Source organism: Acomys russatus, chromosome 14 (genome assembly GCF_903995435.1).
Source record: "Acomys russatus chromosome 14, mAcoRus1.1, whole genome shotgun sequence".
Classification (NCBI taxonomy): Eukaryota; Metazoa; Chordata; class Mammalia; order Rodentia; family Muridae; genus Acomys; species Acomys russatus.
In genome coordinates this window covers 54,545,051-54,567,533 of record NC_067150.1, presented here as the reverse complement: position 1 = coordinate 54,567,533, position 22,483 = coordinate 54,545,051, and the positions used below count along the sequence as shown (strand labels likewise).

At 45.3% G+C, this 22,483-nt stretch overlaps 1 protein-coding gene across 2 annotated transcripts in view; it reads left to right on the top strand.

Moving 5' to 3' along the window:
• The first annotated feature begins 388 nt into the window (after positions 1-388).
• Map2k5 (mitogen-activated protein kinase kinase 5) overlaps positions 389-22,483 on the top strand; it is a 223,863-nt gene continuing 201,768 nt past the window's right edge. For both annotated transcript variants that reach the window (XM_051156630.1, XM_051156629.1), the window contains exons 1-3: positions 389-627; positions 6,961-7,009; positions 18,909-18,976. In XM_051156630.1, the coding sequence (XP_051012587.1) occupies positions 493-627; positions 6,961-7,009; positions 18,909-18,976 (252 nt within the window). In that variant the 5' untranslated portion in view covers positions 389-492. The remainder of the gene's footprint in view (positions 628-6,960; positions 7,010-18,908; positions 18,977-22,483) is intronic.

Here is a 22,483-nt window from a genome sequence, read left to right as displayed (position 1 = left end):
ACTGGTGCTCCCCCGTAACAGCCCCGACCCAGCCCGCGGCGCCCCGCCACCTTCCCCTTGCCCACCGAGCCACTCTGGAAGGCAGGGTATTGGCCGCTGTACCTCCCCTAAACCGGGCCTTTGCTCTGCTCTCTTCTCTTACTCACAGGGACTACAAAATGCTTGTGGGCTCTGTTTTGTCCACTTTTGTAACTCCAGCACCTTCCGCTCTCTGCTAATTCCTCTTGGCCCATACCCTTTCCCCAGTGCATGCTCTCCCCAGAGACACTCTCAAACTCTCTACACGATCTGGGCCTGGTTCCGGGCCCGCGAGCTCCTTCCTGATCAGTCCTCTTCATTTCTCCCACCTTCCTGCTCCTTACTCCCCTCCCCCGCTCCCCCTCCCCCGCCTGGCTTCTGGCCCTTGTTCCCCTTGTCACTTCTTGGGGCTCCTCCTGAGTAGAGGCTGGTCGGTACCCCCTTGCCCCAGGATGTGAGACCCTCTAACCTGTGATGCTGTGGCTGCCCCTTGGCCCCTTCCATGCCATGGAGAACCAGGTGCTGGTGATTCGGATCAAGATTCCAAACAGTGGTGCGGTGGACTGGACTGTGCACTCCGGGCCGCAGTTACTCTTCAGGGATGTGCTGGTGAGTGGTAATTTTAGTGGCCGAATCCCAGCATTGGGGCTTACCGACCTGGATAGGCAGCATGTTGACCACGAGTGGCCTGAGCTGGCCTCTGGTGGCATCAACTTACTTGTTTGAACCACAGTAATTGCGATCGCTGAAAACTGGTAAATGCTCAGGGCCCTGGGGAAATGGATATCCGAGTGAACCCCTGCCCTCAGGAAGCTCACAGTCTGGACTGGGACTTACCAGTGCAAACAAATTGGGATATAAAAAGCCGAGTTTAAAAACCAGACTTTTTGTTTTCTCAGGTATTTGGGAAACAAGTATTTGTGTACATTCTAGCCCTGTCACTGCTGAGTTCCCTGACCTTGTGACCTGGGAAAGGGAAACCAAGGCGATGTTAATTTACATTGCATAAGCAAACCTTAGATGTCATTGATTGAAAGACATAAACTTAGTTATCAATAAGGGAAAAAATACTGCCTGTTAAAACAACAGCACATCGTCCCGTGGGAAAACCAGCTCAATTTTAGAGATGTTGAGCGTTGAGGGGAAATGTGTGTCTTAGAATCAATGGTGCGTTGTCTTGGGATACTCAGATTGTATTTCCCACAAAATTATGAAGGTTAATATAGGTGGGCCCTTGAGTCCATGTCTAATATATATTATATAGAATCGTGTGTGTGTGCTCATGCATGTGCGCACTGAGAGTGAAAAGTAAGAAACCTTCCCAGGACCGTTACTTCTGATGTTGAGAGTCAGTGCCAAAACTCCAGCTTTCTTACTTAATATGTGTTTGTATGTGTGTGCAGATGTGTGCTCAGGTGCCATCCACCTTGTGTTTTGAGACAGGGGTTGGCTGGCAGCAAGCCCTGGGGATTGGCTCGTTTCAGTGCCCCAGTGCTGAGATTACAAGCACACACACCACCATACCTGGGCCGTCTCTCTAGCCCCCACCACCTGGCTTTTTTTTAACGTGGGTCTGGGGATTAGTCTTAGGGCCTCATGTTTGTAGGGTAAACACTTTGCCAGCTGAGCCATCTCCTTGACCCCCAAACTTTTCTTTACTATGGTTTCCCCCATACTGCAGCCCATGTGCATCTCTTTAGTTATTTGATATTAAGAGGGTACATTACAATCTCTTTATATACTTGGCGAAAGAATTGAGTGTACTGGGAAGAATGTTCTACCAGGCAGATGTGCGGTCTCATTCACCAGTATTGTAAGAGGAGACCGAGTGGCATTGTTTTGGGGGGAGGGTTGGGGGTTGGTCTGGTTGCTGCTCAAATGAGCACACTTGCATATCCCCAAAATGTTTGTATCTTTGCCTCAAACTTTGTTCCTGTTTGATCAATAAAAAGCCAACACATCTGGGGCAGAAGAGATTTTAATCCCCTAAACTACTTCCTATATTGGGCCAGGATATGCCCCAATCCCGTGCCATCTGCTTCTAATAATTTCTACTAAACTACCTCCCATCCATAATTCCAAATACTTGCTAATGCTCTTCATCTGGGCTGAATTCACCATCCATGCCTGCCATGTGCTTCTTCCTCCACCTAAACCCATGGTGCAGCCCTCTTCTTCCTCCATCTCCCTCCCAAAACCCCAGGGAACCTTAGCTATGCCTATCCCATTTGCCCTGCCCGGGTAAAGTAGGCTATTTTAAAATATAACAAGTGTCTGGGTTTTCATTGATTGGTAGTGGGTTAGAAAATACCACTGTAATAATAATTATTACACTAATAATAAACATTTATTAGGCTGTACTTCTAAATTAGCCACAACAGGGCTGGGGCGGGGGCAGGGAGAGGGGAGGAGGAAACTATTTTTTTTTTTTTTACTGTCTTGGGTTGCTGGAAAAAAAAAAAAAGTGTGGTATCTATACTTTCATTTTGAGAGGTAGATGCCAGTGACCACCCATGGCATCCAGGCTTTCAGATGCCTAGGGCAAGAGTAGTGAGCTAGCAGCCTGTAGTCTTTGACACGGAATGCCATCCTTTCTCTGCATGCAGCGCTCTTCACAATGTCCACACTGATGGCTTCCTTTCCTCAAAAGCCCACTGAGTCCTCATCGCTATCTTCAGGCCAGCCTTGATTGGCCTGGCACCTATGTCTTCTCTTGCCATACCCTCCTGAGCATCCTGTGTCCCAGTTATATAGAGTTATTGTCAGTTCTCCCAGGTACCCAGGCCGGGCCTCCACTTTGCCTTTTTCTTTATCTGGCCGGCTCTCACTCATCCTTCCCCACCAAGCCTCACTCCTTCCCGTGTTAATGTTGGCCGGTGGCTCCATTGGTATTCCTGTGTCCATTCTTGTGGCAAAGCGTGCATTCAGTCAGGCTTATCTGCCTGTCTGTTCTTCTAGAAGCTAAACTCCAGGAGGAAAAAGAGAGCTCTGTTTCTGTTGCTTCACAGAACCCTGAGATTTGTTTATGGATGAAACTCAAGACAGCAGGAGAGGCCAGTGAGATGCCTTTCTGCTTAGAAGTGTTTGCTGTGCGAGCCTGCAGCCTGAGGTCAGTCCATGGAGCCCATAGTAGAACCCGCTCCTGAAAGTTGTCTTCTGATTTCCACACATGCGGCCATGGCATATGAGTGTCCATATTTACCTCATGCGCGCGTGCATACACACACACAGACACACACACACACACACACACACACACACACACTAAGAAAAAATTTTAAAAAGAACATATACCTTTGAAAAATAGGTGAGTACAGTTATAATCTGTGCAGGTGACTAGCTTCTGTTTTGAGGCAGGGTGTGTCATGTTGTACAGTCTGATCTGAAGCTCCTGCTTTATGAAGGATAACCTGGAGCTTCCTGAGTGGTGGACGAGCACTAGGTCCTGAGTCAGGCAAGTCACTCTCTCTCTCTGAGCCTCAGTTTCCTTATGTCTAACTAGGGACACCTGTATCAAGACTTGTGACAATTAAGCATGTAGAAAGTGCACTATAAATGCTATAAAAGGGACAGGACCTGGCCGTCTGCTTCCTGAGCACCGTAGGAGATCCCCGGCTTATGTCCTGCAGGAGGCATTGCACTGGTGGCCCCACTCCTAGGGCTCAGAGCCGTGTGTTGGGACATTTTGCTCATAAGATCATCTGAAGCACATTTGTCATGAAGAGTGGGTAAAGAACTTAGAACTGGTTCTGTCCAGGTGCTGTCTCATGGCAAGTCTGGTAGGGTGTCACCTAAGGCCCTTGTTATCTGCTCTCCATGTCACTTTATCTGCTCTCCCATGTCACTTCGTTGTCTCTTCCACCAAGAAAAGACAAAACCCCAAAGAAGTCAGCACCTCTGGCTTAGAGCCTTGAACTTTAAAGCCACATGAAACCTGGATGGTCCCTTTGTCTGGCCTGACCCTTTCTCACACTTCCCTGTTTTCAGATGAGGAAGCGTACCCTAACCCTGGAAGGGGAGGAGCCTTGCAGAGCCATGGAGTTAGTTTTTGGCAAATGCTAACACAGAAGCCAGAGCAGGTTTCAGTCGCTGAGGAGCAGAGGGATTGAGTATCTGAGACTCAGTCAGAGTTGAAAAGTCCAGTTGCTACTTTTCCAAATGGCGGGCCCTGTGCAGGTCATTCATCTTGTCCCCTCTGGGCTTGCTTCTGGTCCGTATCTCCAGGAGCTACTAAAACCCAAGAGCCGTGACACAGGGCTCTCTGTTTTTTCTCACCCTCCTTCCTCCTCATCCCTAGAGACAGTCTCCAGTTGGATTGAATCTTGAGAGGCAGGAAGTCAGACTCCCCTTCCTCTTCCCGTCCTCTCCTGAAGTCCCACTTCTGCTTGTTCCTAATTTTCAACATTTGTGTCCAAACTGAACCCATGATTCTTCCTTCTGAGTGTTAGTTATTTTCCCTGTTGTTGTGATAAGATTCCCAGCAAAAGCCACTCAGGGAAAAAAGATTTCCTTTTCAGTCACAGTTTGAGGGTTGAGCAGGAGGCAGCTGGTCACATTGCGTCTGCTGTCAGGAAGCCTAGAACAGTTGACAGTGCTCAGCTCATGCCCATAGAATGGTGTCCTGCATGGTTAAGGTGTGCCTTCCACCTCAGTTAACACAGTACGGAAGCTCCTGTTACAGACATGTTTAGAGGTTTGTCTCTAAGTGATTCTAGGTCCTGTCTGGTTGACAGGCACCTTTACAATCACAGTAAACAAACACTGTTTGCCAGCCGCTTCTTTTTGTTATTAGAAGTGCACCCAGTTTCCCATCTTACCTCAGAGACCAAACTGTAGCCTTGCTGAAGTCAGTAGCCCAGTCTTAGCCTGCACTTACTTACAAAGCTCGTGGCATGCTGGAGAGACACCTTTATTTCTCTTCTGTTAGAATTTTGTCTGCCTTAGTGAGAGGAAGGGGAAAAAAAAATCAAGAAACAATCACCATCGAGATGTGTCAATTTACATTTTCTTTTGAAAACTTCCATAGGTAAAGAAAGTGTTACTTTTTCGAAGATATCAGAAATTCCCTTGGAAATATGCATAAAGCCATTAAATATACCCTGCTTAAAAATGGCCAGTAGAGAGGCTGGGGACACAGTCCTGGCACCCTGACAAGGCTCATGCTCCATCCTTTCCTCTGGATTGCCTGTATATTGAATTCTGTAGTCAGTGTATAGCTCCCTGCTAACAAATGTTCGCTACCTATGAATTTCCTAACCCTAAAATTGTGTTTCCTAGCTTCCTCACAATGTTGATGTTTCATTTGCTAAGACTAGAGTCAGAGGCCTGGTGGTGGAGGCGGACACCTGTAATCCCAGCACTTGGGTGGCAGAGGCAGGTGGATCTCTGTAAGTTTGAGGCCAGCCGGGTCTACAGAGTGAGTTCCAGGACAGCCAAGGCTACACAGAGAAACCCTGTCTTGAAAAACAAACAAAAACAAACAAACAAACAAACAGACGAGTCAGAGAAATTATCACCTTTTTGACTAGTGAACAAGAGCTACCCAGGATAACGTTTCTCTCTCATCAATTTTTTATGCAGATTTATTTTTTTGAAAAAAAAAAAAAAAAAACAACAAAAAAAAGAAAGTAGAAAAAAGAAACACCAAGACAATTATGCAAATTGGCACTGCAGCAAACGCTCTAAAGAATTGCCTTTAGAAGGAAGTTGCAGCCTGCACTCTGCTAAGTGCCCTGCTTTGGAAGGGCTGTGGGCTCCCTGCTGAGAAGCACTGCCAGCCGGCTTTGTCAGCTGGCTTGCTTGGTGCGGGTTCTGGCACAGCCTCGGCCTGGGAGGGCCATCCTAGCAGAGCTCCTGGGGAGAAATGAGGTCTGCAAGGCTTGCGCGGTGGCATCGGATGTGATGGAGGGCCTCTTTCCCAAACTTAGGTGCTCTGTGCCTCTTCTATTCAGCTGCCCCTGAAGACTACTCTTTAGTGTTTTCAACTTTAGAGACCCATTTGCATATTGATATCAGATTATATACACCTTCCAGGTTTTCTCCTAAATTAACTTGTATCCCAGCAACATTAAATATTGTTTTCATTGCTTAGGAGTAAAGGTTGATGAGAACTGGTTTATTATCCTTAGCTGCATGTTATCACAGAAACTAACTTGCTTGCTAAAACTACTACAATGGGACCAGGGCACCGTGTCATCTTTACAGATCAGGAACCACATTTATTGAGTGTCTATAATGTGCCAGGTCTCAAGCTTATGGTTATTACAGTGTTTGGTTTTCACATTACCCTTTCAGTGTCACTGGATCCATTCTGAAAAGGAAAATAATCAGAACAAGGCTCAGAGTGGTTAAGTAAATATTTTTCCCAGGGTATACATTTAATAGTGAAGGTCTGAACCTAAGCTGCTTCGCCCTCGCTCCCTGCCTCCAGTACAAGAAACTGTGTGAGCCCGGTGGTGGTAGTGGCGGCGGCGCACGCCTTTAATCCCAGCACTTGGGAGGCAGAGGCAGGTGGATCACTGTGAGTTTGAGGCCAGCCTGGTCTACACAGTGAGTCCAGGTCAGCCAAGGCTACACAGAGAAACCCTGTCTTGAAAAACCAAAAAAAAAAAAGAAAAAAAGAAACTCTGTGTTTGTTTTTGTGTCTGTGTGTGTGTTTCTGTGTCTGTGTGTGTGTGTGTGTAATTGTGTAGTCATGTGCACTGTTGAACTGAGAATAAAAGATTGCCTTTAACAAAATATGAAGGTTGTCTAACCCTTTTCCTCCTTAAAATAGAGATTTAACTTCCTAGGCTAAGTGTGATTGTTAGACATTTTTCTATAGTTTATGCCTGCATTTCAAAACTCCATCCCAGGTTCCCCGATTTCCTCTTGTACTTACTTGCCACATGTTGGCAGTAAAGACGATGGCTAATAGTGCTTTTTTATTCTTTCTTTGTTTAGGATGTGATAGGCCAGGTTCTGCCTGAAGCCACCACGACGGCGTTTGAATGTGAGTCTGGCTCGCACCCCTCCCCCCTCCCCCCCCATTCTGCAGCGATAGTCCACATGCTTTATGGGTTGCATTACTTTCAAAACTGACAAAACCAGGTTATTTACGGTCATCATATGGTACATTTAAATATTTATAAATTAATGCAAGTTTAATGATGGTACTGAACCGAGTAATATTTTCTTATTTAATCATATCTTGGGTGTGCATATCTCTACAATATAGCTTTAATTACCAACATGACCTTTATCTGCTCTTCTCCTTGTGGTAATAGTGCAGGGCAAAATGAAACCTGTAAACTACCTGTAGACCGGTGAGGTTGAGGAAGAGGTTGTAATCCTTTAGTGCTGTAGGACGCAGCAGCAGAGTAAAGGTCTCCTGAGCAGCATATGGACTGGTCCTGTGTCACTGGCGTTTGGCTGTCCTGCCAGGTGACGTCAAGGGCACTTCTGCCGTGGATTCTGCTCTCCATTGGCTTTGATGGGCAGGGCTGGGGCAACCTGGAACCTGCTTTGCCTTCACGCAGGCCAAGCCATTGCAGGAGAATTCCTGGTGCTAGTTTGGAAGTAGCATAAGGCCTTGGGTGTTGAGAAGGGGAAAGCCAAGGTTTGGAATCGCGGTCTTACCCTTTTTTGAAAATGGGGCCATTGGCTAAGGAGATTGCTCAGTGGATAAAATGTTCATTGTGCCATTGTGAGGACCTGAGTGCTGGTCTCCAGAGCCCGTGCAAAAGATGTTCCCATATCTGGAACCCAGGGCTCTCCTGGCCCAGCTAGCCTGATGTAGACAGAAAACAACAAAAAGACCTTGTCTCAAGCAAGCTAGAAGATGAAGACCAATAGGTGAGGCTGGGGTCTGACCTCCATGCATGTGTACACACACACACACACACACACACACACACACACACACACACACACATACAAATGTGTGCCATTTTCCAACATGGAAATAATTGTAATTCCCCCCCCCCCACATGACTGTGCTTTTGTTCCTATTTTAGAGATAATTGCTGGTAGAATGGACAGTCAGTAATGACAGTGCAGTGCAGTGCCCTTGTTAGAGGACAATTCAGTCATACTTAGTAACAGGGAAGCTGTGTAGCACTTCTGACTCAGCAGATCTCTCTTGGAAACTCTGCTCCAGAAGCATTGGATGCCCTTGTTGAAACAAGGTGTGCATGGTAGGATAATTATTTTTGGTCGCAAAAAAATAAATGTAAGCAAAATGCTTCTGTAGAGTGGACCAGTAAACGATAATGTGTCCACGTTTTGACGTATGAAGCAGCACCTTCAAAGACCAAATTTGGAGTCCATGTGTTGATATGGAAAGAGATGGGACTTGTTGAATGGACAAACAGTATGTATGGGGTAATCCCATTTCATCAACACAGGATCTACAGAGGGCCTGATGCAGTGCCTTCTCCCCTGGGGAGGGGACATGAGAGGACATGGGGCCTGGGGGACTGGAGATGAATAAGCACATGTTTCACTTTATGTGTTTCCTATAGCTGGGGCAGTGTTCAGTAACCAGAACTTGGTTTTTAAAAGCTACAGTGGGGAGGACTATTACTGCTTTAATGGCACTAGGCTCTCCATGCTAATGAGGAACACACACACACACACACACACACACACACACACACACCCTGTGGCCTTCACAAGATTCCCATGGAGTGCTTTGAAGGACCACTGTTGCTGTTTCAGCCCAAGAAAGGGCATCTCTATGAACTAAGCAACTTGCTCAGATCCTGTAAGTGAGTGTAAGTGAGCCTCCGGAGTGGCTTCTAGAGCATGTTTTCTTGCTGTGCTGGACTGTCCTCAGTCACGCCAGTTGAAGTGTATCCTGCTTTTCCCTAAGCCCGGCAAAGACGAGTTCTCTCTCTCTCTCTCTCTCTCTCTCTCTCTCTCTCTGCCTCCCCCCGCCCCTGCATGCGTGTGTATGCATGTGTATGTGTACTTACATGCCCCCACGCCCCACTCAGGCACCTGTGGGAGTCAGGGGACATCTTTCAGGACGTCCTTCCACAGTGGGATCACTAACTTTGTACACTCCACTCCTGGACCTGAGCCTGCTGCACTAGCCTCCAGGTTTAGCATTCACCATAACAGTACAAGTTGTTTAACTGTCCCTGACGGCTTTCCCTGAGCCAGCCAATGTACTACATTCTTCCCGTAGATTGTTGCTGGGGCTTAATAATCTTTGCAGTGACTTTGCGAAGTAGGAAAATTAGACCTTTGAGGAACCTGGAGCTCACAGATGTAAAATGATTGCTAACGGTGATTGCTTGCAAGTGGCAGAGCCCAGACTCAAATTCACAGTCATTGTAAGCACATGGAAATCTCTGAAGCATAAACATAGAAAAAATGTTCAGACTTCAGGGTTTCCGTTCTTTGATGTCATGTTCTGTATTCTCCAGCAAGGATAGCAGTTCTGGATCTGGCTGTGTGCAGACCCGCTTGGCTCACCCCTGCCTCCTCCCTTCTGCTCCTCCTCCTTTCCCTCCCCCTCTTCCTGCCAAGTGCTAGGACTGCAGGCATTTGTCCCAACATCCAACTTTGAACCAGCTTTAGGTAAACAACAACAACAAAACATACACAGACAAAAATAATGACAGCCATTGGTTGGTTGTGGCTGGATTATCATAACCCTAGGCTGGCTTTTCTCACGACAGTCGCTTGATTGTCTGATCCAAAAATCTGAACCATGTAGTGGAACCAGTGTGCAAGAAATACTTAAGGTTTTGTTTGTAGGCCAATTTGCTGGGAAGTCTAAGGCGTTTTGGTGGTTTGTGGATGAGTAACCCTCAAATAAATAAAACTTTATGAAAGGACCATTTAACACTGCAGCATGTATCCAACCCTGACTCCTCACATTGGAGAAATTACGGAGCAGCAAGAGGCAGTGCAGAGCTCAAAGCTACAGCTTTTCATAACTGTAGAGAAAAGGAGTTGAGAAGATAGGAGATGGGAAATGTTGATTATGTGAGAGATCGCCTGCTGACAGCTCTTGTGGGCCTTGCTTCTCCATGCACTGTTCTCAGAGTGGATAGAGTGGCTGCCTCAGTTACCTTTCCCTCTCTTGTGCCGGTCCCTTCCTTCATTTCTTAGCACTATAGCTCTGGAGTTGGGCGACATGCTTATTGAGCAAAATCAGTGTCCCTTGTGTCTATATTCAAGTGAAAAGTGTGAAGTGCACATGAACTACAGCTAACTGGATACCATCCTATGCTTTGGAATGATCTATGCTATGGCCTGGACCTTGGGTGTATTTGGTTATGATGGACAAGGTGGGTCCCACTTCAAGTCCCCACAGATACTGTCCTGAGAAGAACAGTTGCTGTGTTCTCTCCGGTGTTGCTCTCTCACCTGGTGTTTCCAAGAGAGTTAGGGCTGCATGCAATAGAAGACAGGGTGCTGTGGGCCAAATTCTCCACTGGGGCTGGTGGTCCTAAGCCTCTTTTCTCTTATTACCCTGTGAGCTCTTCTCCCAAAAAAACTAGAGCACAAATGAGCGTTATTTAATTAAGTTACCTTTTCCACATTTACTCTGTGTGTGTGTGTGTGTGTGTGTGTGTGTGTGTGTGTATGTATGTACGTACGTATGTACATATGCATACATACAAAGGCCTTGTCACACGTTTAGAGGTCAGAGGAGAACTTGCAGGAATCAGTTCTCTCCTTCCACTGTGTGGGTTCCAGGGATCAGATTCAGGCCCTTAGGCTCAGTGGCAAGTGCTATAGCCCACTGAGCCACCTTGCTAACCCAAAAGTACTTGGTAATACCTAGTAGGTTTTTTTGTTTGTTTTTATATAATGGTATATTATAACCAATTTTAAGTAGCTTAGAAACAAAGCAAACGGTTCTCATTTACTGTCAGTAATTTCTTGAGTTCCTTTTATACTGTGCTGCTGCTAGCTTCCCTGCCCTTGCCTATGAGCATATATCAGACTTGGCTCCAGCATCAGTGTTCACATGTCAACTTCAGGCTTTGGCTGTTGATTAAATTGTTTAATTTACTAGATGGACATTTACGTTTTTACCAGCTTTTTTACTTACGTAGTTTATGTATTAGAGTATTTTGTCTACATATATGGCTGCACACCAAAAAAAAAAAAAAAAGGGCATCAGATTTCATTATAGGCAGTTGTAAGCCACCATGTGAGCGCTGGGAATTGAATTTAGGACCCCTGGTTAAGAGCCAGTGCTGTTGACTGCTGAGCCATCTCTCCAGGGCTCTTCAGGGCCCAGCCTTTTTTTTTTTTTTTTTTTTTTTTTTCCTTTTCAAGACATGATTTCTCTGTGTAACAGAGCTATTCTGAAGCTCACATTTGAGACCAGGGTGGACTTGAACACACAAAGTTCCACCTGCCCCTGCTGAGTGCTGAGAGGCGTGGGCCATCATTATCTGGCACCTCCAACTTTTTTAAAACCAGAAAAAAAAAAAAAATGTGGAAGTCAACAGAAGTGACTTAGATTGGTCCACACTAAAGAAGTAGGTGTGTAGGATGGATTCCCAGGCATTGGGAATCACCACTAGGAACAACTCTCTGCCCTCAACTTCAGTGGCCGCATGTTTGCTTTCCAAAGATGGGATCCATTCACCGTAGGTCAGAAAACCCTTTCTCTCTACCCTCACCGACTCTCTAGTTTTAGTGCAGTTCTTCTCAATGTTAATGTAACATGTGGGAAAGGTACTGCCTTTCTCTTTATGTAGGTTTGGAATGACTTAGCTCCTTTCCATTTGCATTTAATGTCTACGAGCCTCTGTCCCATGTTTCTCTTAGGTTGCCTTTTCTCCTCGATTTCAGAGCATTTTAAAAGAAGAACATTGGTCCATTGTCTTTACAAGTATTTTTGTCCAGTTTGTTGTCTTTTCAGCTTGTTTTGTGCTTTTTATCCTCTCTCCTTTTCCATACAGAAGGCTAAAGTTTTTATGTGGTAAGACGTATTTTTTTTTTTATTACTTCTGAATTCGTCCTTCCAGATTCCAGTGCGATGAACAAGTTTACCTGCGCCGCTTTTGTTTCTGCTTTAGTAGGGTTTCACATGTGCATGTTACTTATTAAAGAGGTATATTTGTGCATATTATCAGCTCTTTATATAAAAAGCACAAGTGCTTCTATTTCCCAGATTAGAAGGATTTTACTTTTACCCTTGTACGTTTGTATCTTCAGTATATGTCATTAAAAACAGTCAGATGGGTCCAGCTCTATTTTTCACATGGATGGATTGTTGACTTCATGCCAGTTATTGAATACTTTGCCTTTTCCCCATGTGAGAACGTTTCTGAGATGAGACTAAATTCCATAACCATAAAGAATCCCTGTATGTTGCATGTGTAGGCCTAACGGATGCGGTGGCAGCCTGGCACTTATGAAGGCCCAGAGTCCCCTGCTGAGCCTCTCGGTTTCATTAGCAGATTAATGAGCGCTCCAACACACCAGGTGACGAACATCAACTGCTCCTGCAGATGCATCTCCTGTGCATGTCTATTACGTGCACATCGTCCCCTGTATTTTTCTTGAGACCAGTAACTATTAGCCTGATGTCGTGGGACAGGGGAGTCTCATGGGCAACTTGAAAGATGAGCCTGAGGTCCATCTAGACAAATGCTGCCCTGTGCTAAGACACGCCATGTGTTTTCACTTTCCTGTGATACCAGCTTCATGTACTTAGGCCTATAGTCATCCTGTGTCGTCTTCCTTGTCAAACTGTGTGTCAGAATTTGACTCAGAAAACATGGTTAGAAGATAAATGTTTGTGTCTTTCTTCAGCCCTAACTATCTATTTTGAATTTTTGAAAACTTTTGTTTATGTGTATATACATTTGAATTTAGTGACCATGGAGACCAGAAGAGGACATCAGATCCCTGGAGCTTAAGTCAGCCCACTGTGATCAGCCCACTGTGGATGCTGGGAACTGAACTTAGGTCCTCTGGAAGTGTAGCAAGTGTTCTCTTCTTTTATCCCTTGGTTTTTTTCCGAGACAAGGTTTCTCTCTGTAGCCTTGGCTGTCCTGTACTCACTTTGTTGACCAGGCTGGCCTCGAACTCACAGAGACCCGCCTGCCTCTGCCTCCCGAGTGCTGGGATTAAAAGCACCACTACACCCTTTCTTTCTTTCTTTCTTCCCTTGTACACAGTGTTCTGCCTGCTTGTACCTTTGCAGGCCAGAAGAGAGCACCAGATCACATTATAGATAGTTGTGAGCCTCCATGTGGTTGCTGGGAATTGAACTCAGGACCTCTGGAAGAGCAGTCAGTGCTCTTTAACCGCTGAGCCATCTCTCCAGCCCCCTCTTTTCTTTTCTTTTTTAATCTACCTGCATGTGTGTATGTACAACACATGTGTGCCTGGTGCCCATGGAGACCAAGAGAGGGCATCAAGTGCTCTGAAACTGGAGTTACAGGTGGTTGTGGGCCTCCATGTGGGTGCAGGGAACTGAACCTGGTTCCTCTGCAGGAGTGCCAGTCCTCTAAACTGCTGAGCCAGCTCTTCAACCTCCTTACCTAGGAACTTCTAAAATAAAAATATCATGCCTTATTTTAAATTGGTCATACTCTGAGCTTTGAAGGAACACTACACCTACAGAAGCTATAAGATTTCAGAGCAGAAGACAACTGCAGGAGAGTGTTGGATGCTGTCTGTAGGAAGCACCTTTGTCTAAGCAGCACTGATAGTCAAGCAGAACAGTTGGGTGGGAGCCCCTTTTTGCATCATGAAAAAGTTCAAGTCCAACGATATATGGAAGAAATGAGGTTTCATCTTCTTAATTTATTGTATATTTAAAAGGTCATTATTTCTAAGTAAACTAGTTAGATTGTAATTCATAATAAATGTATACTGCATCTGAAAAAAGCTGAACATGTGAAAGTTAATTATGCAAATCTGAGGACATTTGAAGAGCAAACCCACGGAACCTGTCTTCACATGGAGGCGGCATGTGGTCTGTTCTCAGAACCTCAGCTTGGCTAGACATAGTGGTGCACACTGTGTCCCAGCAGTCCAGCAGGGTTGAGCCGACTTGGGCTACACAGCGAAACTCTAGCTCTCAAGGTTGGGGGACAGTGACAAAACTCAGAACATCTATAGCTTGTTAAGCCACCATCATGCCCAAGTAAAGCAGGACAGTAGCTTCCTAGGTCCTTGTCCCAACCTTCCTCTCCTCTACCCAACAGCCAGGGTGACCCTGCAAAGGATGAGATCTTAAGAATCAGAGCACCTGTGGCTTTAATCTCTCTCAGGAGAAAGTGGAAGGCCACTCCTTCAAGTGCTCCTGTCCCTGTGCTCCACCCCGGCCCATTCTCACTGTCACCACTCTGGCCTTGTTCCCCTCGCTGTGTTCTGTTCTAGCTGCTTCCACCTCCATTGTCTGCCTCTGTGTCAGTTGCTCATTCTTTCCACAATGCTCTTGCCCAAATATGGTCTCCGTGTCCGTGATCCATGTGCTCCACCTGGCCTGTGTGCGTCAGAGGTCAGAGGCTCTTCCTTGGCTTTTCTTTTCACCACCACTATCCCTCTGCCTAGGTATCACACCTGCCACGTAGTAGGCACTTTGTTTGTAAGAAGGAGAAGGAAACAGAATCACAGGAGCTCTGGAACACTGGACAGAGGCAAGGAGCTAAGTGATCGGTAGCTCATGCCTGTGAAGGCATGACCACAGGAACCACCGCCTGCATCCTGCCTACATCAGTGGCCTCCATCCCTGAGAACTGCTCTGAACTTGACATCTTTTCTAGTGATTTCCTGCTGATGTCTTTCTAACCTTTACAACCGTGTTTCCATTTCTTTCCTGCTGTTACTGTAGTTCTAGTCAACTCCCACCTGGCACAGAAGGAGTGTGACAAATGACACATAATATATTGTCTTCACTTTCTGTCACTCTTTGTGAAAAGCCCCCCTGAGCTCCTGTCTCTGCAGTAGGTGCTGTGAGTCCCTCAGTTTCTGCTATTTGCACACTGGACCGCTCTGACCACCCCTACCTGAGGTGCTGCTCCCCTTAGGGCTTTTACATTGCTTCAGATAAGAATCGTGAACAACATATGGCCTGTTAGGATTCTCTCTTCCTAAACTCTGCCATTTTGTATATTTGTGACACACTGCAGATTTTGTAAAGATTGCTTCATAATATTTGTTTGCCATCTGCCGTACTCTATTTGGTATCTTGCTAGGATTTTTGCCTCCATTTTAAGTGACATTAACAAAATCCAGCCAGTACATAGACTTCCCGGTTCTCCTTTTGCTTCCCTAATGTGCTGGAAAATCATATTACTATGCTCCAGGCAACTAGAGGAGTCTGGGATTGTCATTGTGAACCAGTGTGTCAGATCTCTGAGCACCCCCACCCCCCGGTCATAGCCAGTAATGTTATTCTGGTCAGATGGCAAAGAACCTTCATATATAAGGCAGAAAAGAGTTGAGGTTATTTTTTCTACTTCCCGCTCAGTGCTGCTTCCGTGTGGAGCTCTGGACCAGCCGTTTCACACCTTTGGACGTCTTGCTTCCCTTTCACTAAGTTCTTAGCATTCATCACTCCAGCCAGCGTAGTTTTTAAACAGTTGACACAGTTTGAAAGGCAGAGAACTTGGGTGTTGGGTGGAACTGTTTAAATAGGTATAACTTGGTTGAAAAGTGTTTCAGGTCACTGTCTACTAAGCTGCTTGGTGGCACGTCTGCTTCCCGGGCCTGCCGTTTAACTGGTTTTAGAAAGAGGTACATTCTCTCTTTAAACACCAAGGTGCATGATTTGTTCCTGGGCCTGCTGCCATGGGTCAGGGACAGTGTTCCATTTCACTTTTTGCCAGCACCACCTCCATGCTCATGAGTATAGATGTTTTTCCAACACAGCTTCCCCTTTGACAAGAACAGGGAGTCTTCAGTAAAGCAGCTCAGCACGGAAATTAGAAGATAAAGCAGTCCCCTGAGAAACCACGACTGCCATCAGCAGGGTCTCCTCTTAGGCCGTAAGAGCTGTTAGTCACCACGTCACATAAGCCTGATTTTTATCACCAGGCTTAATTGGAATGCTCCTTTCAACTGGTCTGAGATCTCCCTCTTGGAGTCAGACCTCATACTGTGGGGTGGTGTCAGCACTTCCAAACCTTCCTGTCGGCATTAGTACCTTGGGAGTGGGTTCTGCATGGTGTGTTCTGTGAGGAATTGCTCTGCTAGCTGATTTTGTTTTTGTTTTGAGATGAGAGTTTATCCATGTAGCCCTGCCTGTCCTGGACTTTCTTTGTAGACCAGGCTGGCCCTGAACTCAGAGAGATCAGCCTGCCTCTGCCTCCCGAGTGGTAGGTAGGTAGGTGTCACCATGCCTGGGGTCTGTTTTATTCTTCAAGATTCTTTAAGACAGGTTCTCTAACTAAATCTGGAGCTTAGCTGGATGTGGTGGCACACACCTGTAATCCTAGCACTCAGGGAGGCAGAGGCAGGCGGATTTCTATGAGTTCAAGGCGAGCCTCATCTACACAGTGACTCCAGGATAGCCAAGGCACACAGAGAAACTGTCAAAAAAAAAAAAAAGTAAATAAAAATAAATCTGGAGCTTGGCTAAACTGGCTGGCCAGCAAGACCAGGGGTCCTTTTGTCTCCATCTCCCCAGCAAAGCTAAAAAATTCCTGCTCTTTATATTAGCTTTACCAACTGAGCTATCTTCCTAGCCCTCTTTAACTTGGCTTCAAAGCAAAACTCTGAAGTGCCTTTGTGTGTGGTAGGACATAGTCTCAAATGCTTTTATACAACCTCTTTTTTTCTTCTTTGTCTTCCCAGATTTCAGAGAAAACTTCCACCTTAGCTTTGAATCTGTTAGTTTCTAAGACTTGCGTGGAAACACCTTTCTTGAGTTTCTGCTAGCACGAGGTTTCTCTCCAGTTTGGCCTTGGAAACCATCTGTATCAAAAACCAAAGAAAAAGCAGTTCTTTGTGTTGAGAAATCTCTCATTTGTGCAGGGTTGTGGAAACGTGGCTTTTTGCATACCAGTGTGGCGGTCCTGATTCTTGGTTGTGGAGTTTTCAGCTGTGTTGTTGGCAGCTCCCAGCTGTTTGGACAGTGATTTGGAGATGCAGATTCAGTAGACTTGGGGGACTCTGCAGCCTGAGGCTTTGCAAAGTAGATCCTTTGAGAGTTGGCTTGAAAAACAAAACAACACAAACAAAGCCAAGAGTTGGCTCAAGTCACCAAGGGAAACTGAGGGATATGCTGCTTTCCTTGGTGCTGTCAAGTTGCTGCTGGCTACTGAGAACAAACCAACAGTATTTAGCTTAGTAATAGACTAATTGGGAAAAAGCATAGACTCCTTCCCACGGCTCCAGTGGCTTTGTTACCAAACAGGACCTCTTCTGAGCGTCTTCAGCTGGACAGGAGGTTATGCCTGTTGGTTTGTGATGGGATATTCATGTATTGAACCAAGTCCCTCTGTTCTTGCAGAGCTGTGCAAACACAATCTCTTATGATGCGATGTCCAATTTGCCAGGTTTGGAATAGGCACATCTAGTTAAGTCAGCAACTAGATTCTGTCAACAGAAAAAAAATCCGAACTGCTAGCAAGTATGCAGATTCTGAGCATCCTGCCCAAAGCCCACCCCTTCTAGATTGTTTCCTGAGTAGGCTATGTATACTACTCAAAGGTTTTAGGCATTTTTCTTTGAACTATGTCTTTAGAGTGTCTACATCAGCTATCAAATGCTCCTGCTCTTGTTAAACTTTTGTTATTATAGCTCTTTCATCCATCCATCCATCCTTCTATCCGTCCATCTGTCCATTCATTCAGTTTGTGTGCTTGCATGCTTGTGGGCATGCGTGTGCTGCAGCATATGCGTTGGGGCCAGAGGACCACTTGTGGGAGTTGAGTCTCTCTCCTTCTGCAGTGTGGGTTCTAGGGATTGAACTCAGGCTGTCAGGCTTGGAAGCAAGTGCTTTTATCCACTGAGCCATCTTGGCTCTGTGTGTTTCTACTCTTGACATATCCAGAAGTCATTCTGAGTCCAGCCTAGGAAAAGATGTGGGCGGTGACTCAGCCAACAGTGCTATTTCAGGTTAAAATTGAGATCCGATCTTCTCAAGAGGTCTATCTTTAGGTTCTTAAATGAAGCTTTTAAAACTAAGAGAATTACTGAAATGAGCACATTATTTCTAGATGTGCCCTCTTCAGTACTTAGTCAGATGTGCACATTTCTGGTTATGGGTTCCATAGTCATAATATCCTCAAGTCTTAAGACTATTACATTATTTCAAAATAGCATGAATCACCATTTGAGGCTTCAGGTCAGAGGGGTGGGACGAATGCAACTCTTTGAGAGAGCTTTGCAAGACAGGACGGAAGGTGGGAGCCCACTGTTAGAGTCACTTTGCTTTTAGCCTTGTGCAAGGCCCCCAGGCTCGTCTTCTGTAAAGCAGAAATAATCCTGATGTCCACATTGCAGGGTTGCAGGGTTGTTCTTAAGGTGGTGTTGCATATAAAGCACAAGTCTGAGCACCTTGTGGGCTACAGTGCTCAGTAAGCGTGAGACACTGTCACCCTGCTTCAGTGATGGGATGGAACTGGGAAATATGACATCATATGAGACGTTAGAAAGTCCTTAGGGTAGAAAGAGAGGCCTCTCTCCAAAGCTGGCCTTGTGATACCCCAGTTCAATTTACTTGACTTACATATATGTCTAACTAGAGAAATATTTTGATTTTTTTACCTTTCTTTTAAAAGAAAATTTTAGTTCTTTCTTGAGCAGGGGGTCCAACTCCTTTTGTAGCCTTTGTGAGCACTGCACCCATGTGCACACACTCCCTCACACACACACACTCACACACACACACACACACACACACACACAATGGAAAGATAAAACAGATCTTCAAGAATACAAGTCTTACAGCTTTCATCATGTTCATTTTTAAACAGATGAAGATGAAGATGGTGATAGGATCACAGTGAGGAGTGATGAAGAGATGAAGGCGATGCTGTCATACGTAAGTGTACCTCATAAGAGGGCTGCTTTAATTGTTAAAAAAAACCACTGTGCCTGCATGTGTGTGTGTGTGTGTGTGTGTGTGTGTACAACTTGCAGTTGGTTCCGTTCTTCCACCATATGGGTTCTGGGGATCCAACTCAGGATGTCAAGCCTGGTGGCAAGTGCTCTTAGCTGCTGAGCCATCTCATCAGCCTAGCAAACAAGGACTATTTTTTTTTAAATGTTAATGTAATTGAGGATGCCGTTTCTTGGGCACAGTGAAGATAGTAAGTAAACCACAGTTGCCATAGCATTTTTCTGTATAATAGATAAGGTTTTCAAAGATTTCCTTATGTGAAAGTTAAGGACATTATTTTCAAAAGACACTTACTGATCATATCATGAACATTAAGAATAATGCATCTTAATGACTTTTGCATTAGGTATGGTGCAGACTAAATGGACTATCAATTTCCTGTATTTTTTATGCAGTACTTAAAGTAACGGCTCATTAAAAATGAACCCCTGGGCTCTAAAAATTTTTCAAAATCTACTTTTGACTGGAGATCTCTTTCACCCTTCCAGACTGCAGCTATACCATAGCTGCAGGCTCTTACGGACACAGATTTAAAGATGTCCTTCCAGTTGCTTATGCACCGCTTGCACCTGGAAATGTACAGCAGGCCTGCTCACTGACCCACAGTGGCCTGACTATATACAAGGTGGACTTTCCTCTGGTATATCAACTTCTGCTGGAATTTTGCATTCCTATTTGTCTGAGACTGAAAAAGGGCATTTCAGCACCAGCTGAGACAAATCCATAAACAACAAGAGACACGGAGCTTCCCAGAGCCCTGGCTTGGGATTTCTTCCCCAGTTTTAGTTCACCTGGGTCTGTAATCCATTTGGAAGCCTTTCCTGGGGGCCAGGGAAGAGCACTGCACTAGAAGGGGAAGCCCCAGCTCTGCTTTGGGTTCCTGGCCTGAGGCAGATCACTTAACCTCGCAGTACCACAGTTGCCTCATCTGTCAGCGGTGGTAATAACACACGTCCCCTCTAATGCACTGGGTCACTGTAATGATTAAATAGCATAATAGACGTGAGGCCATACAAATGCAACGTCATATGGCGGTGGACTTGATGGGCAAGACCAGACCTTTGCTTTTCTCTGAGATTCTAATTGTAGCCAACAGTTAGGATGTCTAGTTTTGATATTGTTTCATCGTAATGGAAACTGTAACTGTCTGTGTGGGTCTCCGCCAATAGTTTTAATTTAGGGTAGGAGGAAAGAGAACAAGAAGGATGGCATGATTAACAGAGCATTGCATTCCTCCCAGCCCAGAGTAGGAAAAGTCAATTTCCCATTGACTTCCCATTAACTTATGTGGGAGTCTTTGTGTACTGAGAATTTAGAGCTGAGATCATCGGTACGTGGAAGGCAGAGCGGGATTGTCTTGGCCAAGGCGGCACTGCTATTGATGGATTGGCTAACTCTCCCGAGAGCGCAACTCCTTTGTTTTTAGAAAACGCATGCACACACATGGGTTCTGGCTTGCTTACGTGGGTCCTTGGCAGAGAACGGACAACAGTGTCTTTCCAGAGGCATTCATCAGACCCACGCGTAAGCAGCGTGGACTTTTCAGAAGACCCCGCAAACTGTGCCTTGTGAAAGAGAATGCTAAATGTGACCCTTGCGACACTACTACCTCGTTCCGTTTCTGAGTGCCTGATGTGTAAGCTCGGGCTTTGAAGTGCTCTTTTATTTTTAATTAATTTTACTTATTTGGGTATCTACATGTGTAGGAGATGGTAAGTGTGCATGTATGTGTGTGTACACATCGTGTGCAGATGTGTACATGCATGTGGAGGTCAGAGGATAGCCTTGGGCCCCAGTCTTCACTTCCTGCCTGTTTGACCCAAGATTTTTTTGATGCTAGCCACTGCTTATGCTAGGCTGGCTGGCCTTCGGGCTTCTGTGGAGTCTCGTGTCTGTCCCCTCGTGTCATGCTGGATGAACTCTGGGGTCACAGACACGTGCCACCACACCTGGCTTTACCTGGAAGTCCTCATCTGTTCAAGGCAGCGCTTCCCCCACTGGATCATCTCCTTAGCCCTTAAAAAGTGAAAAATAATCAATCACTCTATAGTTGATGTTAGTACTCCTTTTTAGGGGTTAGAGGTTGAACCCAGAGCCCTGCATTTCCCAAGCAGAACCCCATCGCTGAGCTACACTTCTAGCCCCTCATCTCTGTTCTGTAAATGGTCCTAACACTATAGTGAACGGTCAACACTTGGGACTGGAGAGATAATGGCTCAGCAGTGAAGAGCAGGTATTTTCTTGCCAAAGACCTGAATTTGGTTCCCTGCACTTACATTGGGTGGCTTACAACTGCCTATGACTGCAGTCCCAGGAGATTTGACACCTCCTTCTGGTCCTCGTGGGCCCTACATGCACATGCACAAATCCACACACAGACATACATATAACTAAAAGTAAATTTTAAAAAGAAAGAAAATACAGATTTTTAAGTTTAGTCTTTCCAAATCTTAGAGCCATTCATTCTTTCACATAGTGTCTTCCTGGCCTACCACCTGAAAAATCCTACTGAAAACTTTATGTTAAGGCCATTATAAAATTTGAACGCTTTCTTTATGCAGTATCTTAGCTGGGCTATCTAGACCATACATTCCTTATGCTTTGTTTTGTTTTGTTTGATTTTTGCTTGTTTTTTGAAACAGGGGTTCCTCTTTGTAGCTCTTGCTGTCATGGAACTCACTCTGTAGACCAGGCTGGCCTCGAACTCAGATCCACCTACCTCTGCCTCTTGAGTGCTGGGATTAAAGATGTGGAGTCCCATAAGAAACACCAAGCTAGCAATCAACATATATGCAGAGGACCTTGGTCAGACCCAAGCAGGCTCCGTGATTGCTGCTTCCACCTCTGAGAGCCCTATGAGCCCTGCTTGGTTGATTCTGTGGGCCATGTTCTGCTGGTATTCTTGGCATCCACAGTTCTTCTTCCCCCTCTTCCTCCAGGTTACCCTGAGCTCCAAGGGAAGGAACTAGATGAGACCATAGCACTAAGTTCTTACGTAAGAAACGAAGAGGTCTCATACTAGAAAGCACATCTGAAAGCTCTAGAACAAAAAGAAGTATAAACATGCCCAAGAAGAGCAGTCGGCAGGAAATAATCAATAAAATAGAAACAAAGAGAACAATGCAAAGAATCAATGAAACAAAGAGTTGCTTCTTTGAGAAAATCAGTAAGATAGACAAACCCTCATTCAGACTAACTAAAAAAGGGAAAGAAAATATCCAAATTAACAAAATCAGAAACAAAAAGGGGGATATAACAGACACTGAGGAAATTCAAAGAATCATGACATCATACTTTAAAAACCTTTACTTCACAAAATTGGGAAATCTAAAAGAAATGGATGATTTTCTCAGTATTTACTTTTTAAATTCAAATTGGCATGCTGGGTGTGGTAGCTCACACCTTTAATCCTAACACACAACATGCAGA